General features: G+C 40.7%; 2 protein-coding genes across 3 annotated transcripts in view; one reads left to right on the top strand and one right to left on the bottom strand.

Moving 5' to 3' along the window:
• The window catches only part of TPGS2 (tubulin polyglutamylase complex subunit 2), a 28600-nt gene extending 25287 nt beyond the window's left edge, over positions 1 to 3313 (bottom strand). The window contains exons 1-2 of one of the 2 annotated variants that reach the window (XM_054583553.1): positions 3013 to 3313; positions 1395 to 1454 (exon numbers count right to left, since the gene is read on the bottom strand). In XM_054583553.1, the coding sequence (XP_054439528.1) occupies positions 1395 to 1454; positions 3013 to 3196 (244 nt within the window). In that variant the 5' untranslated portion in view covers positions 3197 to 3313. The remainder of the gene's footprint in view (positions 1 to 1394; positions 1455 to 3012) is intronic. The other variant, XM_054583554.1, reaches the window with a different exon arrangement.
• Positions 3314 to 3475: 162 nt separating this feature from the next.
• Positions 3476 to 18204, top strand: part of KIAA1328 (KIAA1328 ortholog) — a 245113-nt gene continuing 230384 nt past the window's right edge. The window contains exons 1-3 of the mRNA XM_054583556.1: positions 3476 to 3542; positions 16420 to 16455; positions 17073 to 17215. Coding sequence (XP_054439531.1) covers positions 3485 to 3542; positions 16420 to 16455; positions 17073 to 17215 — 237 coding nt within the window. The 5' untranslated portion in view covers positions 3476 to 3484. The remainder of the gene's footprint in view (positions 3543 to 16419; positions 16456 to 17072; positions 17216 to 18204) is intronic.

The following is an 18204-nucleotide window of genomic DNA, read 5'->3' on the forward strand; positions in this document are numbered from 1 at the left end:
CAGTGCACATTTATGGGACTTAAATTGTAGCCACAGAGCCAGACAAATTTACACTTAATGTGTAGGGTTTTTCTGTTTTTATGGATTTCCTAGGATCTTTTTAAATACACAAGATTATATCATCTGCAAATAGTGATAGTTTACTTCATTCTTTCTAATTTGTATGCCTTTATTTTCTGGGTTAATTGCCCCGACTAGACTGTCCAATACAATGTTGAATAGAAGAGGTAAGAGGGGAATTCTCATTGTAAAGAAGCAAGTAAAGATGGCAGGCCTCATGTTATAATCTTTAGAAACCCCTGCTTGCAAGGTTGGTCCTCGGCTGGCATCTGGGAATTGGATTTCGGGAGGGTTCCCTCCATTTCCTCATAAGAATGGCCTAAATGTTAGTGCAAACAATATCATTTATGCTGAACACCTGCTCTCTTTGTGGGAGTCTGGAATTTGGTACATACTAAGTAGAAGGTGTCTACATGACTGATTTACAATAAATGGTCTGGACTCCTAAGTGCAGGTGAGCTGCCCTAGTAGACAATGTGGGCATGTTGTCACATTGCTAGAAAAATTGTCTCCCATATGATTCTACTGAGAGGACACTTGAAAACTTGTACCTGCTTTCCCTACATGTACTTTTCCCTTTGCATTTGCTATAATAAATCTCAGCATGACTATCTGCTAAGTCCTGTAATCCTCCTAGTAAACCATCAAACCTGGTATGGTCTTGGGAATCCTGAAAACATCTGTCTTCTTCTTGACCTTAATGGGAAAGCATCCAAGTTTTCACCATTTAAGTATGGTATTAGTTGTGGGTTTTTCATAGATGCCCATTATCAGGTTGAGGAAATTTGATTTCTATTCTATATCCTATTTCTAGTTTGTTGGGTTTTTTTATTTTTAATCCTGAAACAGTGTTGGATTTTGTCAAGTGCTTTCTCTACAATGATTGACATGATTATGTGGTTTTTGTCCTTCATTCTATTAAAAAGGTGCATTACATTAATTGATTTTCATGTGTTCAACAAACTGCAAATCCCTGGGTTAAATCATAAATCACACTTGGTAATCTTTTTAATGTTGGTGAATTTGGTTTCATAGTATTGTGTTGAGGATTTTTAAATGTTTGGTTTTGGACAGAAATGTTGCAGTTGTGAAGTTATTTCATCTTTTAGGAAGGAGACTTTGGGAGTTTGCTTACCACATACCTAACCACTGACCTCAGCTACATGGTTTTAAAAAACCCTCTTAACATATTATCCTTTCAAAACAAAATACAAATGTAAAAAAATAAAATTATAATTGAATTTAAACCTGTGATTATTAACTTGAAATTATGAGGTGTTATTTTATAAAGAGAATATTTAATGGGAGACTAGATTCACTATATGTTTAATTACCAGAGTTGTTTAATTCCTTAGGTAGGTTTTGCCTTGAAGTGTTACCAGTTCGCCAAACATCTGAAATGCATAATAAAATATATTAAAAGTATAAATGGAATTTAAATTTTTACAGTCACTTAATTATTCGGATTTTAAAACCGAACTGACAGTTTACAGGAAACTTAGTTGGCTTGACTTGAATAGTTTAAACATTAATCAGAAGAAAACAGCTTATTTATGGAAAAATTCCTAGATTTATAAAGAGAATAATGAACTAAGCCTGTAAAATAGCAAGGCCTACCTGACTAAACCCAGGAGCATAAGAAGTAACAGAGCAAAAGTTTGGTAAGTATTAAGGGACAGGATAGGTCTTCATTAGATCTCTCCTTGTCCCACTCTATAACTTCACTTCTAAAATTTATCACTTCTCCCAACCACATTATAGTGTTTCATGTCTCATTTACTGATTTAGGCACTGGGAAATATAGGGGAGGACAAGACAAAGTTCCTATCCTCATGAACTTCTATTACAGAAAAGAGAGACAAATTTAAAATGAAACCAAATAAATGCGTAATTTTAAGTAGTGATAAAGCCAAAGGATAAAAGAAAAATGTAGGCTAAGAGTGATAAAGAAGTTATGTTATATATAATTGGGGAAAGTTTCTCTGAGGTGGTGATATTTAATCAGAGGGATGAATGAAATGAGGGAGACAGATTTAGAGGAAAGTAATTTCAGTGAAGGGTCTAGCAAATTGCAAAGCTTAATGTTTATGGTACAACAAGGACACGACTGTGGCAAAAGCACAATGAAAATATGGTCAAATAGACAAATAAGGGCAGGTCATAAGGGACTAAGTCATGGTACAGTATTTGGATTTTATTATAAATGTGATGGTAGGGCATCCAAACATGCTATTCAGCCGGCTTAGTCTGCCTTTATCCCTGGTTATCTGGTTAACTCTTGTCTTTCAAAATCTAGGGTCATGGGTGGAATATATTCTTCCCCAGATTAGGTCAATCACCACCTCCTGTCTGCTGCTTCAGAACAACAATAGATTGCTCACCTCCTCTTTCACTTCTGGTGACCTAGTTTTTTAAAATTTTTTCACGTGTTAATTTCCGCCCCCCGCCCCCCCCCCGCCATCTTTGCAGTTCCAGAATCTAACATAGCAGTGGGTGCTAAGTAAAGGTACGATACAGGGAAAATACCCATTCAGTAGTGCAAGAATAAACTCCTTTGGACTGTAAGACGAAGGTGCGTGGGCGTTGTTGCCCAGGGAGATTGGCTGCAGCCTTCTTCCAGCTCTTTCCGTCACCAAAGGAAAGACTTAAAAAGCCCTTGGCCAATAATGCATCTCGGGAGACCCAAATTCCCAACTGTCATGTGCCTGCTGTCTGTCCTTTGTACGTTTTTGCCCACTCTTAATGGGGCCTGCCGTGGGACCTCCGGTGCGGAGAACCTTCGGGCTTCCCAGCTCTGAGTCCCAACACTCTCAGCAAAGCTCCCCCTTTCTTCCTGAACAACGGAAGCCGCAGCAGCGATGCCCACTGGCATACAAGGTCCACCGTCGCAATGCCACTCTGCTTCTAGTGCACGCCGCCTCGACCTGCAGTTGTCCCCGACTTTCCACTCACCTAGGATGCGCGTGATTCCCAGGGTCAGCTTCTCCAGGTGCGGCTTGCTGGAGCTCAGAGGAGGGGGCGGTGACTCCTCCATGGCTCGCGTCCCAGCTCCGCGCGCTGCCAGGGCTGCGGAGAGGACGCGACGGGAGAGCTGGGAGGGCCGCAGCACTGGACACCGCCCCCGAGCCTCGGCCATCAAGTTCACGGCATGCCGGGAGTTGTAGTGCTCAGCGCCTGAGACCGAGGCAAGGACGCGATGAGGGACCCGGGCTGGTTCGGCAGTAATTGGGCAGTGAGCTCGTTCCCGCGGCCTCGGCCCCAACCTCCGGGACAAAGCAACGCCTCCGGACTGACCCTCCCGCCCCACCGGGGCGGGCCTCGCAGGCGGAGGCGGGCCTCTGCGCCGAGTGGCCAATGGGGACGGGGCTTGGAGTCCGGGGTGGGACAGCCCCGACACAGCGTCCCGAGTGGCGGTTGTTTCAAGATGGCGGACGTGGCGGGCCCCTCCCGCCCCGGCGCCGCGGCGTTCTGGACCCGGGACTGTATCCTTTGCCCGCCTGGCAGGGGGCGCCGGCGCCCTCCCCGGTGCGGCGAGCGGCAAGCGATCGCGTGCGACTCAGCTGAGGGGAGAAGCTTGGTACTAACCCCGTGGGCGGGGCCGTCCTGTCCCGCCGCCGTTCCGGTGCCGGGCTCTTCGCTGTGCTTGGGGATTAGGTGGCAGAGCGCCTGATACTGTCTCCAGGCTGGGGTTCCAGATGTGGGACTGAATACAGATGTTTCCCAGTCCTCCTTGGTGGTGAGCTCTGGGAAGTTAACAGTCGTGGCCCAGCCTATGGCTGGGAGCTTACCCCAGCCCGTGGTGACCTCCGGCCGTACATAGGAGCTTGTGGAGGAGAGAAGGATGTTGGATGATCAGGGAGCCTTTTTACGTTGGTTTAGGAGTGTCCGTGATCTTCGCTGTTTAGGAGGAGGTCAGGATATTGTTGGATTTACAAGGCCTGTCGGTGATGATTTTTTTTTTTTCATACTGAGATTTTCTGAGAGGTGTGGGGCTTGTTTTCACGGGGACTTGGTCCTGTGGCGCTGGCTACTGAATAAGCTGCAAATCATCGTGCCTGGATGTAGTGTAGATTTACACGTAGTTTGCAGGTCGCCACTGGCGGGATTAAAGTGCTTGGATTGTTTTGCGTTGGAGAATCGGTAGAGCTTTTACTCTGGTGGTGATCTTCTCAGTTCAGTATCTACGATGAGATGTGTGATGTAAGTGGTTCTTTCCTTGGGTTAGGTAGACTGTTCCAGCCGGAGCTTTTGTCCTGATAATTGACTTTGTGTTCGTTAGAGGAGTGTTACCTGAAAGTAGGGCCATAGTGTATTGGGTGCCTGCAGGGCGAGTCGTTTTGTCTGTTTGCTTGGACTGGTGATGGCGTTGTTTGAGGCATTCTGTTAACTTTATGTATTCTTTGCACACTTCTACTTAGCTCCCAGTGAAACTTACAAAACTATATGATCAGCTTCCCTTTTTTGAGTTACTAGGATTAAAGTGGCATGCCATGGAGAGAGGGGTATTTTTGCTCTGATAGGTTGGTGAGAATGAAAGTGAAATAATGGACATATACTGTGGATAAAAGCAGAACAGTGCGCTATGCAAAGTATTAATTCCTTTACATTATCAGTAAGGATGCAAAGAGAATATGTGCATTGGGAACAACCAAGCTAAATTAAGAAGTCAGGAAATCGTGATGAGTCTTTTCTTTTGAAACACCGCCTCTGCAATGACAGTTTTGTGTTGGAGGAGATATTTGAAGGTTATTAAATTACAGTGTGCTTCTTAATTTTAATCATTTTCATAACCACATATGACCGATAGTGTAGTTTTGAGGTAGAATGCATGGGCTGGGAGAAGGGGGAGAATCTGTTAGGGTGGTACTGATTAAATTAATAGGTATGTGAACTAAATCAATGTTCTTGGACTCGGTAGCCCTCTACTCTTACTTAATGTAGTCTTATTACTCACTATTTCATATAGAAATTATGTATCTTTTCTCTTAAATTCTCCCTTAGTCTAAAAATTTACATAAAATACCTACCCATTGAAAGTGAGGAATTGAAGTTGTGCAAAGAAAATGGTGGTGATTACATTCTACAGAAATTCAGATGCTTGAAAGGAATTGCAGGTATACTAGTATCTCCTGTTTCCCTAGCCTATTCCAACATTTGACCTCAGATATCTTAGTTTTGTATCTCCATAGGACTTAAAAGCAATGTCAAAGGTGAACTTGTTGCTGGTTTTCAGTAAAAAAGCATAATGATAGTTATAAGTCATTGGGTTTTGTTATGTGTCTTTGGATCTTATTCTCTTCTTGCCACATTAATGAATTCTCAGACCACCCCAAAAACGTCATAGTAGAACTTTCACTAGAAAAAGACCAAAAAGTATGTATCTATAATTTGGTATTCTTTTCACACTATTGAAAGAAAGATTGGTCACTGCTTCCCCTAAACAACCAGAGAAATGTGATCAAGAGATTTCCCATCCTAAGTATTTCCATCATGTGAGGACAGATCATCTGTGACTGAACATCATTTTTTTTTTCACTGTTAAGTTAATGCATCTCCTGCACAGCATGATTCAGCAGTGCTGTTTTGTACAAGTTATGTCTTTGTACCTGATGTATAAACAATGGATATGCCATGTTATCATTTTATAGGTTAAATCTGCAAGTAAAATCGTGACCCTTCAGCCATAAACTGCTTTCCTACTTTGTTATAGTTCTTGGTAATATCAGAAGTTAGTGTTCCTGCAATATTTAAATTTGATTGCTTAAATGCTCTTGTGTATTCTCACTAACAGTATTAGCAACTTAATAATAAAAAATGTGAATTAAGAGGGACCTGGTCAAAACATTGCAGGGGCTATAATGTCTGCCATTGACTTTTCATTTAAAAGTAGACCAAGACTTAATGTTTATTTTAAAAATAATATACAGTCATACCTTGACAATATTGTGGGTTCGGTTCTAGACCACTGGATATTGCCATAAGGCCAAAGGGTCTTACCTTCAATTTGTAAAACAAAACAAAACAAACAAAAAAAAAGAGCAACATCTGTAAGCACAATAAAGTGAAATGCAGTAGTAAAATGAAGTGTGCCTGACTAACAAGGAAAGTCATAGTGGTCAGTAATAATTACATATGTACACATGTGTTGCGGGTTAGTGATTAAAGCTCAAAAGGTTAGAGTGGGCAGTACTAAGTTTATTTTCTTCAGGTCCCAGTGATCTGGGATAGGCATGCCTTTTCTTCCTTACCATCTCTGCCTTGGGTTTCTCATTACTGTTTTAATTCTGGGGTTTGGGTAGATTGGTATCAAGATTAAGGATGCTTTCTAACTTGTATTTGCCTTATTGAGGTGCTTCCAAAGAAACCAAAATACAGCTAGGGTGGCACATAGAATCAATAATAGGTCCAATATGAGTTTGGTATATATTGTGTCACTTTGACTTTCCCATCAAATATACGCTTGTTGGGAATCTCTGCCTTTGAAGAGGGTTCTTAAGATAACAAGATTAAAAATAGATTAGAAATGATTAGAGAGGTTAAGTTGGATGGAGGCAATTTCAAATATGTTTATTCTTCTTTTTTTTTTAAATTGATCTCAGGGAGAAGAAGTGGAGAGGGGAGAGAAAGACAGAAAGACAGAGACAGAAACACATTTGTTCCACCTATTTATGCATTCATTGGTTGCTTCTTGTATGTGCCTTGACTGGGGATGGAACCCTCAACCTTGGTGTTTTGGGATGGTGCTCCAACCAACTGAGTTATCTTCTGAGGCTATTTTATTTTTTAAAAACTTTTGTTAAGGTCAGTTTATTTAGCATTTTTTATGTTGAAAAGAAATTTAACATGGATGTAGCTAATAGGTTTTACCTGCACATTTTGAATGAGCTAAAGAAAGAAAGATAACACTTAAGTTTGTTGGACAGTGCCTCATAAAATTAAATATCAGTTTCATTCTTCACTATGAGCCAGGTATTCTTTGATATTTGGAGATAACAACAAACAAAACAAGACAAAAATCTTTACCCATTTGGTACTTCCATTTTAATGATATGAGGCCATGAATAAGTAAAATACATGTTTAATGATTATAGGTGCTATAGAAAAGGTAGCTATCATGGGAGTCTTTTGTCTCTGTTTTTATGCCAATACCATTCTGTTTTTATTATTATAGCTTTTGTAATATAGTTTAAAGTCAGAAGGTGTGATGCCTCTAGCTTTGTTCTTTTTTTTCTCAGGGTTGTTGTGGCTATTCAGGGTCTTTTGAGGTTTCATACAAATTTTAGGATTATTTATGGTATTTCTGTGAAAATGCCATTGGGATTTTGACAGAGATTGCATTAAACCTATAGATGGCTTTGGGTAGTATGGGCACCTTAACAATATTCTTCCAGTCCATGAGCATGAAATATTTTTCCATTTATTTGTATTTTCTTTAATTTCTTTTATCAATGTTTTATAATTTTCATTGTACAGGCCTTTTACCTCTTGGTTAAATTTATTCCTCGGCATTTTATTCTTTTTGGGGCAATTGTAAATGGGATTGTTTTCCTTTTCTTTTTTTTTTTAATATTATTTTATTATTATTTTTTATTTATTTTTTCAAATACATTTGTGTCTGCCTACCCCCCACCACTTTCCCTTGCTCCCTCCCTCCCTCGACTCTTCCTCTTTGGTTTTGTCCATGAGTCCTTGCTCTATGTTCCTTGACTTTCCCCTTCCCTTCCTTTCCCCCCCGCCCCCCCTTCCCCCTTGCCTCTATTGTTTCTTTTCCTTTCAGTGTTGCTGGTCTTATTTTCCTTGCATCTTTGCATTGTTGGTTAGGTTCCACTCATAGGTGAGAGCATATGGTATTTGTCTTTCACCCCCTGGCTTATTTCACTTAGCATAGTGCTCTCGAGTTCCATCCATGCTGTCGCGAAGTTTAGTAGTTCTTTTTTTCTTTCTGCTGCGTAGTATTCCATTGTGTAAATGCACCATAGTTTTTTGATCCAATCATCTACAGATGGGCATTTAGGTTGCTTCCAACACTTGGCTATTGTAAATGGTGCTGCTATGAACATTGGGGTGCATAGGTTCTTTTGAATTGGCGTTTTGGGATTCTTAGGGTATAGTCCCAGCAGGGGAATCATTGGATCAAAAGGCAGTTCCATTTTCAGCTTTTTGAGGAAATTCCACACTGCTTTCCACAATGGCTGCACCAGTCTGCATTCCTACCAGCAGTGTACTAGTGGTACCTCATTGTGGTTTTGATCTGCATTTCTCTGATGGCTAGTGATGCTGAGCATCCTTTCAAATGTCTCCGGGCCCTCTGTATCTCCTCCTTGGAAAAAGTCTTTTATCCATCTTGAGTTTATTTTTGTGTATGGTGTCAGCTGATGATCCAATTTCAATTTTTTTGCATGTAGCCGTCCAGCTCTCCCAGCACCATTTGTTGAAGAGGCTATTATTGCTCCATTTTATGCTTCTGCCCCCTTTGTCAAATATTAGATGCCCATAGAGACCTGGGCTTATTTCTGGGCTTTCTATTCTGTTCCACTGGTCTATGGGTCTGTTCTTGTGCCAGTACCAGATTGTTTTGAGTATGGTGGCTTTGTAGTAGAGTTTGATGTCCGGTATTGTGATCCCCCCTATTTTATTTTTCTTTCTCAAAATTGCTGCCGCTATTTGGGGTCGTTTATGGTTCCATATAAATTGTGAAATGTCTGTTCTATTTCTGTGAAATATGTCATTGGTATCTTAATAGGGATTGCGTTGAATCTATAAATTGCTTTGGGTAGTATGGACATTTTGATGATATTAATTCTTCCAATCCATGAGCACGGTATATGCTTCCATTTATTTGTGTCTTCCTTAATTTCTTTCTTCAATGTTGTATACTTTTCTACATACAGGTCTTTTACCTCTTTGGTTAAATTTATTCCTAGGTACTTTATTTCTCTTGTTGCTATATTGAATGGTATTTTTTTTCTGATTTCTTCTTCTTCTCTTTCATTGCCTGTGTACAAAATTGCCTTTGATTTCTGAATATTGACTTTGTATCCTGCTCTTTTGCCAAATTCACTTATTAGGTTGAGGAGTTTTTTGGTAGAGTCTACAGGGTTTTCTATGTACACTATCATGTCATCTGCAAACAATGATAGTTTTACTTCCTCCTTTCCTATTTGGATGACTTTTATTTCTTTTTCTTGTCTGACCGCTGTGGGTAGGACTTCCAGTACGATGTTGAAAAGAAGCGGTGGAAGCGGACATCCTTCTCGTGTTCCCGATCTTAGTGGGAAAGCTTTTAGTTTTTGCCCGTTGAGTATGATGTTGGCTGTAGGTTTTTCATATATGGCCTTTATTATGTTGAGGAATGCCTCATTTATTCCCATTTTGCTGAGTGTTTTGGTCATAAATGGGTGCTGTACCTTGTCAAATGCTTTTTCTGCATCTATCGAGATGATCATGTGGTTTTTGTCTTGTCTTTTATTTATGTGATGTATTACGTTTATTGACTTGCGTATATTGAACCATCCCTGTATCCTTGGAATGAATCCCACTTGATCATGGTGGATAATCTTTTTAATGTATTGCTGGATGCGGTTTGCCAATATTTTGCTGAGGATTTTAGCATCTATGTTCATCAGCGAAATTGGCCTGTGGTTTTCCTTCTTTGTAGGGTCTTTATCTGGTTTTGGGATTAGGGTGATGCTGGCCTCATAAAAAGAGTCTGAGAGTCTTCCCTCCTCTTGGATTTTTTGGAATAGTCTGAGAAGAACAGGGGTTAGCTCTTCCTTAAATGTTTTGTAACATTCTCCTGTTAAACCGTCCGGCCCTGGGCTTTTGTGTGCCGGGAGTTTCTTAATGACTGCTTCAATTTCCCCAGCTGTTATTGGTCTGTTCAAGCGTTCTCTTTCTTCCTCCTTAAGTTCTGGGAGATTATACGTTTCTAAAAATTTGTTCATTTCATCAAGGTCTTCAAATTTCTTGGCATATAATTGTTCATAGTAGTTTCTGACAATCCTTTGTATTTCTGTGGTATCAGTTGTTATTTCTCCTCTTTCATTTCTGATATTATTAATTTGGGTCCTCTCCCTTTTTTTCTTGATGAGTCTGCTTAAAGCCTTGTCAATTTTATTTATCTTTTCAAAGAACCAGCTTCTGGATTGGTTGATCCTTTGAATTGTTCTTTTCCTCTCTATATCATTCCGTTCTGCTCTAATCTTGACTATTTCCTTCCTTCTACTTGCTCTGGGATTTATTTGTTGTTGTTTCTCCAATTCTTGAAGTTGTAGTGTTAGGTCTTTTATTTGAAATGTTTCTATCATTTTTAGATAAGCCTGTATTGCTATGAACTTCCTTCTCAGGGCTGCCTTTGCTGTGTCCCATAGGTTTTGGACTGTTGTCTGTTCCTTTTCATTTGTTTCCAGAAATTTTTTGATTTCTTCTCTTATCTCATTATTTACCCATTCATTGTTTAATAGTCTACTGTTCAGTCTCCATGAGTTTGCAAGTTTTTGAAGTTTCTCTTTGAGGTTGATTTCCAGTTTCAAGCCCTTGTGGTCCCAGAAAAAGTTTGGTATTCTTTCAATTTTCCTGAATTTGCTGAGGTTTGCTTTGTGTCCTATCCTGTGGTCTATTCTTTGAAAAACTGCCATGAGCATTTGAAAAGAATGTGTATTTTTCTTATTTGGGATGTAAAGTCCTATATATGTCAGTTCAGTCTCTTTGATTCAGTGTGTCATTCAGCTGCACAATATGTTTATTAATGTTTTGTTTGGAAGATCTGTCCATTTTTGACAGTGGGGTGTTGAAATCCCCTACTATCAGTGTGTTACTGTCTATATCTTGTTTGAAGTCGTCCAACAATTTCCTTATATACTTGGGGGCTCCTATATTGGGAACATATAAGTTTACAATGTTTATGTCTTCATGATAGATTCTTCCTTTAAGTATTATAAAGTGCCCCTCTGGGTCTCTTTTTATGGCCTTTGTTTTGAAATCTACTTTGTCTGATACAAGTATGGCAATCCTGGCCTTTTTCTCTTGCCCATTTGCTTGGAATATTTTTTTCCATCCCTTTACTTTCAATCTGTGTAGGTCTTTTGCTCCGAGGTGGGTCTCTTGTAGGCAGCATATGTGTGGGTCATGTTTTCTTATCCATTCAGCTACCCCGTGTCTCTTGGTTGGGACATTTAGTCCATTTACATTGAGAGTTATTACTGATAGAAACTTACTCATTTTTTCTCTTTGTACCTGTGTTTTTCTCTTTCTCACTCTTTTCCTTCATCTTCTTAAACCAGTCCCTTTAGCATATCTTGTAATGCTGGTTTGGTAGAGATGTATTCTTTTAGCCTTCTTTTGTCTGGGAAACTCCTTATTTCCCCTTCTATTTTAATTGAGAGACTTGCTGGGTAGAGGAGCCTTGGTTGTAGGCCCTTGCTTTTCATGACTTGGAATATTTGTTGCCATTCCCTTCTGGCTTGTAGTGTTTCTGTTGAGAAGTCAGCTCCTAGTCATGTCAGGCCCCCTTGTGTGTTACTTTCTCCTTCTCCCTTGCTACTTTGAGGATTCTCTCTTTGTCTTTGATAGTTGCCATTTTAATGATGATGTGTCTTGGAGTGGACCTCCTTGGGTCCCTCTTGAATGGGGTGCTCTGTGCCTCCCGGATCCATGAGACCCTATCTCTCCTCAAATTGGGGAAATTTCCCATCATTACTTTTTCGAGGAGGTTCTCTATCCCTTGCTCCTCTTCTTCTCCTTCTGGTATCCCTATTATACAGATATTATTGCGTTTCAGGTTGTCCTGCATTTCCCTAAATGCCTCTTCATTCTTTTTGAGTCTTTTTTCCATTTCTTTTTCTTTCTGGGAGCTTTTTTCTACCTTATCCTCCATCTCACTGATTCGATCCTCGGCTTCATCCAGCCTGCTTTGGATTCCTTCTACTGTGTTCTTCAATTCAGAAATGGTATTCTTCATATCCTCTTGTGTCTTCTTGATAGTTTCTATGTCCTTTTCCAGGCTGATATAGTTTGCCGTAAGATCCTGATAGTTTCTCTGCAGTTTCTCATAGTTCTCTTTGAGCTGGCTGAGCTCATTGAGCTTCCTTAGAACCATTGTTTTGAATTCAATATCTAATAGTTCCCTTGCCTCTATTCCTTTTAGCTCTCTCTGTGGGGAGTCCCCTTTTCCACTCATTTGGGGGGAACTTCTTTTTCTTCCCTTTTTTGTGAGAGTCTGTTAAGTTATTTATTTATTTATTTATTTATTTTTGCTTCTGCTTCAATTGCGCCGTCTAGATTTCCTGATTTTGTGGATTAAACGTCTATGGTAGGAGGCAGGTCTTTTATTTTATTTAATTAATTAATTAATTAATTTATTTCCTTTACTTTTCTTTCTGGGCCTGCCTCTGATGATGTCAGTTGTTGACCCTATATGACCTTGGGTTGAGCCTTCTAGGACTCTACTGTCTGTGTCTGACTCCTGCTTTGGGCAGCTCTGTGACCCCTTCGGCCAGGGATGGACTATTTCTGTGGATCCCTCTGAACTCTCACGCTGGCTCCTTGAGCGTGCTCCCTAGTCCGGCAGGATCCCCCACTTGCCTGGGCTCGAGCATGTTTGCCCCAGCCCAGGGGGCTTCTTCGCGACCTCGCGTACTCGTCTGGCCCCCCAGGCCGGCGGGCACCCCAGCACTGGTCAGTTTAGGGTCTTCTATTGTGTACTTTCCCCGCTTTTGGCTCTTTGGATGCGTTGCCTGCCCTCACCAAATGGAGACTACGGAAATGGGAGGAAGTCAGCTCCAGGACTCTCCAGTTAATCCTGTCTCCGGTCTCTCCTCCAGGGACTCTGGGCAGCTCTGTGACCCCTTTGGCCCGGGATCCACTATTTCTGCAGACCGCTCTGCACTTGCGGGCCCGCACGGGTCGATTTACACCTGCCCTAGCAGATCTGCGCACTCCCTCATAGGCCCCATCGTTGCCAACTTGTGGGAGGCCTTGCCCACCCACGTGAGCTCTCAGCAGCCCTCGCGGGTCCACACACACGCTCGCCAACCCTCGCTGGCCACTGGGCGCAAGTGTGCGCATCTGCACTGGTTTTGGGCTGTCTATTGTGTGCTTTTCAGCTTTTGGCTCTTTGGGGGTGTGGCCTCTTCCCACACAATGGAGACTACGGAAAGGAGAAGGAGTCAGGACTGCCTGGTCCCTCCTCCTGTTCTTTCCCCAATACCTCTGTCTCCAGTCTTTCCTCAGGGGTCTCTGTGCAGTTCTGTGACTCCTTCAGCCAAGGGTCCACTATTTCTGCGGACTGTGTTGCAATCACGGGCAGTCCGGTTCGTGCGCGCCCTGCTTCTGCCTCTTTGGGGGCGTGCCTTGCCTGCCCAAAATGGAGAGTACAGAACAGGGAGGGAGTCAGGACTTCCCGGTTCCTCCTCTCGTTCTTTCCCCGACACCTCCGTCTCCAGTCTCTAGTCTCTCCTCAAGGCTCTCAATGCAGCTGTGTGACCCCTTTGGCCAGGGATCCTCTATTTCTTCCAGCCAATCTGCACCTAGTGCCCCAGCTCACATGCACACAAGCGGCAGGTTAATTGATTCCCTTATGCCTGAGCGAGATGGTAGCTGCAGAGTGGGAGGTGCGTTATCACCGGGGCTCCACCGGCCACCATCTCATTTCTCTTCACAAAGTTTTCCTCACCAATCTTTTCCCAGGCACCAGCCCACTCTGCTGCCGCCTCTACCCAGAGATCGAGGAGGGTGGCTGCCCCTGCAATTTTTGTGTTGGCCCTTTAAATGTCTCTTTGCATCTCCAGCCACCTTTCTCTGGCAGAGAGTGCCCCTAAGCTTTTCAGGGTTGCGTTTTGTCTGTATTTTCCTGGTTTTAGCTGCTGTAGTTTAGAGGTCCCTGTTTATAACTCAGACCCCGTTCTTCTTGAGGGGAGCTTACTGGCCGTCTCAATGTCCCTCTGGTGCTAGTGCCCGTGGGCACCCAGCCAACCCTCTCGAGCCTCCACCACACTTCTCACCCATTGGGGTTTGTGAGAGTTGAATCCGCTGTCTGTCCGCGGCTCCAAGGCTCCTCTCCCACTATCGTTCCATTGTTTTCCAGGTGATTACTCCACTATTTAGTCGCAATTCCAGTTTGGTCTTGGGAGGAGGAGGTCAGCGTGACTCCCATTCACTCCTCTGCCATCTTCCTTCTAATCGGGATTGTTTTCTTAATTCCTGTGGTATTTCATTATTAGTATATAGAATTATAACAGCTTTTTGTATATTGATTTTATATACTACAACTTTACTAATTTTATTAGTTTTAACAGCTTCTAAGGTGGTATCTTTAGGGTTGTGTATTATAATATGCCACCTATAAATGGAAGCTTGTGAAAGGTCTCTACAGGTTTTTTTTTGTTTGTTAGTTTTTTGTTTTAGGAGATAGGAAACAAAGTTCTTAGATAACAATAACAATGAGGAAGTGGTGTCAAGTTTGAGAAAAGAGGAGAAACTATAATGTTTGGTGAGCTTTCAAATCAAGGTATGACTGAATAGGGTACCCAGTAGCTGGTTTTTCTAGTTGTGAGCAGGCTTCTACGTGAATGGTCTAAGGAAGTGTAGTATCTTTTCCAGGACTCTGTTATGTTAGTCCATAGGTCATCCTTGTAGAATAGTCTACAGATTCATCATTACTGTTATCTTCTAATCAAAGACCGTGCCATATAGAGCATATCCTGAATCATCTTGGATTTTTTTCCCTGTGTCCTTCATTCCTATGTATATTTCCAACAACAAATAATTAAACATGTATTGAGCACCTACTGTGTGTGCTAGTCCCAAGAAATATAAGAAAATAAGTTCCCTGGCTGTTGTAGCTCTGTGGATTGAGTGCCAGCCTGTGAACCAAAGGGTCACAGGTTCGATTCCCAGCCAGGGCACATGCGTGGGTTGCAGGCCAGGTCCCCAGTAAGGGGCATGCGAGAGGCAACCACACATTGATGTTTCTCTCCCTGTCTTTCTCTCTCCCTTCCCTTGTGTCTAAAAATAAATAAATAAGATACTTAAAAAAAATAAGTTTTTGCTATTAAATGGAGGCTGCACAATTTCATTTTGTAAGGTTTGTTTTGTTTTGTTTTAATAGCTTGAATGTCAATGAATTAAGAAAGTGTCTACTCCTGTGTTGTTGCTCTAAGTTTCCTTGGAGTAGTGAAGTCTAATTTTTTTTGTATGCTTGTCTTATGTGCCCCTTAAACTATCAGCTCCATTTCTGATATTTGAGGGAGTTTAAAGTTAGGGGTACTAGTTACCAGCTAAAAGCTTGAAGCTGTGATAGTGTATATGCTGCTCTAGAAAGCTATTAGAAACCACCTGGCAGCTCAAATAGTATGCATAATCTTTGTATTCCTAAATTCCTATAGGAATTCTATGCTTATCTAATCAGCATTTCCTGAAGAGACTCCATTACTGAGGTTGATCATGAGCTGAAATATATGGACTTTTCGAGCATGTTATTAAATCACATTTTTTTACTCCATCCCTTCTCTGGAGGGAAGTAGTTCCAAATTGATTTGTTTAGAAATTTTGGAAAAGAAAACATTTGATCAAAAAACAGATAACTTTGGAATGTTCTAGATCATTGGAATAAATTGTTCAGATGCTCCCTTCTTGCAAGTGTTATCAAACTGTGGACTTGTCTGGGTTTAGATATGTTTCTGAATAAAATTCTGTTTCTGGAAAGGATGCTTTCTTATGTATTAGTTTTCTTTCTAAAGCAGTGTTATGACCTTAATAGCCTTTCTAAATTTCTCCTTTTGAAATTCAGAATGCCGTAGTTCTTTTCATCTTAAATTTTTTCCATTTGTTAAGTAGTGGGCTTCTTAGGACATTTCAGTAGGCCCCACAAAGAATAAAAAGAAAAGCCTTTGTGCCTACATGATTGACTTGCCCTCAACAGTGTTTGTTTTTCAAAGATAAAGCTCATTTTGGAATTATTTATATTCATGCCTAAAATAACTTGTCGGTTTTCCAGTAATGAGCAAATTGGAGCACTGAACTCTTGGTTTACAGAAGGAAAGGAAATGAAGGGAACCTAACAGAATTTATAGTGTAGGATATCTCACTTGAGAATAAACATGGATAAAAGTTTTATGGAATGACACCTTCCAAAGTTTTTACAAAATATATAGTTGTGACTATATAAAAATGAACTTTAAAAGAATATTAACTTTGCTGCATTTAAGTCAGTTACTTTGCTTTCTAATTTTGTTTTTAAAAGCTAGTTGTATATTCCAAGGTCAATAGAAGTTATGAATTGTAACAGAAGTACAGAAAAGAAGCAGCATTTGGATATTGGATAACCTTTACTAGTATTTTCCTTCATGTCTTTCTGCATAGTTTCTGATGAAGAACAATCAGTAGTGTATGTTCCAGGTATGATTTTCTCTGTTAATCTGGTAAGCTTCCTCTGCTTAGGAGAAAGATAAAACATTAGGACAACTGTACAGATATAACTGGCTGTGTAACAGTTCATTAGATCTTAAAATTAAAAAAAAATAGTATCACCCTATTAAGGTTTGAAATACTGCCTTATACTTTATGTATTAAGGAGTAAGAGATTTTCTTATTTTTTATATTATAAATAATAGCCTGAATTTAATATTTCGAAGGAAAGTGTGAAAACTTCTTGATATAGAGTTTATGCAGTAGACTCTTTAAAGTTCACTGAACTCTTGAAAGTACCTCAATTATGTAAAATATGATATCTTTAATTTCCCCTAAGTTAGGGGATGCGTGGCATGTTGTAACTTACTGTTTTTAATATGAATTATGAATGTGCCCACGCCTTTTAAAAATATTTCAGTTGAATCTTTAATATATTCAAAACAATCTTTTCCTGATTCATTATTTATTATGAGAGCTTTAAAATGAAGTAAGAGTTTTCCCTATCATGTTCTATAAAGTAGAGGATACCAACAGAGAGGTTGATGGAGGGAGGGCTTAAGAGAATGAGATAGAATTTTGAAATCTAATTTGATGCAAACCCTTAGGAATTTCTACAGAAGGAAATATCAGATCAAGACACAAGTTGATGAGTCCGAAAGCTAATGTTAAACCCAAGACTTCCAGGGTGATTCCTGATTCAATCTCTATGGAATCTTTAAAAGGTGCAGGAGATGCCGTAAATGAACAGGTCAGTAATTTCTTACTTGTTTTTTTCTTATTCTCTAATTTTTTATGAATGCTGACCAGTAACTGATTTTTCTTTGCTGACTGACTGATGGCCATTGGTGGCAATTCAGTGAGAACAGGTATCCCTGATTTGGGGTGTGGTAAAAAAGGAAATTTTATTCAGTGCGAAACGGCCCAATTGTGATACAGCATGGCTTTGGAACAGCTCAGTGATGGAACAGCTCAATTAGAAGCAGCATAGCTGTGAAGAGGCCTTGAGCAAGGTGGCCCCAAGGTGAAGCCCTCTTAGGCTAGGCAGCTCAGCCCTGGTATTTGCCACCTGTTGAGGTCTGTTTTGCTTTGTGCCAGTCATCTCCACTCTTATTCCTCTGCTCTGGTCAGACATCTTCATGGTTTCACTTCCTGCTGGTGAAATGCAGTCTTACTCTACCATGAAAAAGGAAAGTGTTCCTAGAATCAAAAGGGAGCTGACTTAAAAAAACAGAAGTCCCCGCCCAAGGTCGCTGATTGGTTGGTCCTCATGCAAAGGAGGACTCCAAATCCTCACAGTTTAATGGGTCCAAAAAGCAGTGTCTTGATTGATCAGAATGGAGTTGCTCTGATTGGTTGGTAAAGATGTTGCTGGTGAAAGCTCAGCCCTGTTGGTTGAAACAGAATTCCAGGAACTCCTCTTTATACAAGGGGTGGCTCAGATGGCAGAAACACAGTGCAGAGAAGCAGTTCAGTGCAGGAATAGGCAGCTTAATGTAGACTTCTCTCTGAAGTGTGGTTTGTGTGAGGGGCCGCTATTTAGAAACTATTGCTAGGCTCTGTTTTTCTTGTTGTTGTTTGTTTTTTTGTGTTGTGTTTTTGCTCTTTAATTTAAGCTCAGTTAAGTCACTATGATCCTTACTTAGTAGGATGTCTCTTTTCGAAGGGTCCATTTAACAGTAACCAATATTGCATATATGGGTAGAAGAGTCATTCATTGAAAGACAATTAGATGATCCA

This window comes from Pteronotus mesoamericanus, unplaced genomic scaffold, assembly GCF_021234165.1.
Source record: "Pteronotus mesoamericanus isolate MK-2021 breed Mesoamerican mustached bat unplaced genomic scaffold, CSHL_Meso_final contig_74, whole genome shotgun sequence".
NCBI classification, from domain to species: Eukaryota; Metazoa; Chordata; class Mammalia; order Chiroptera; family Mormoopidae; genus Pteronotus; species Pteronotus mesoamericanus.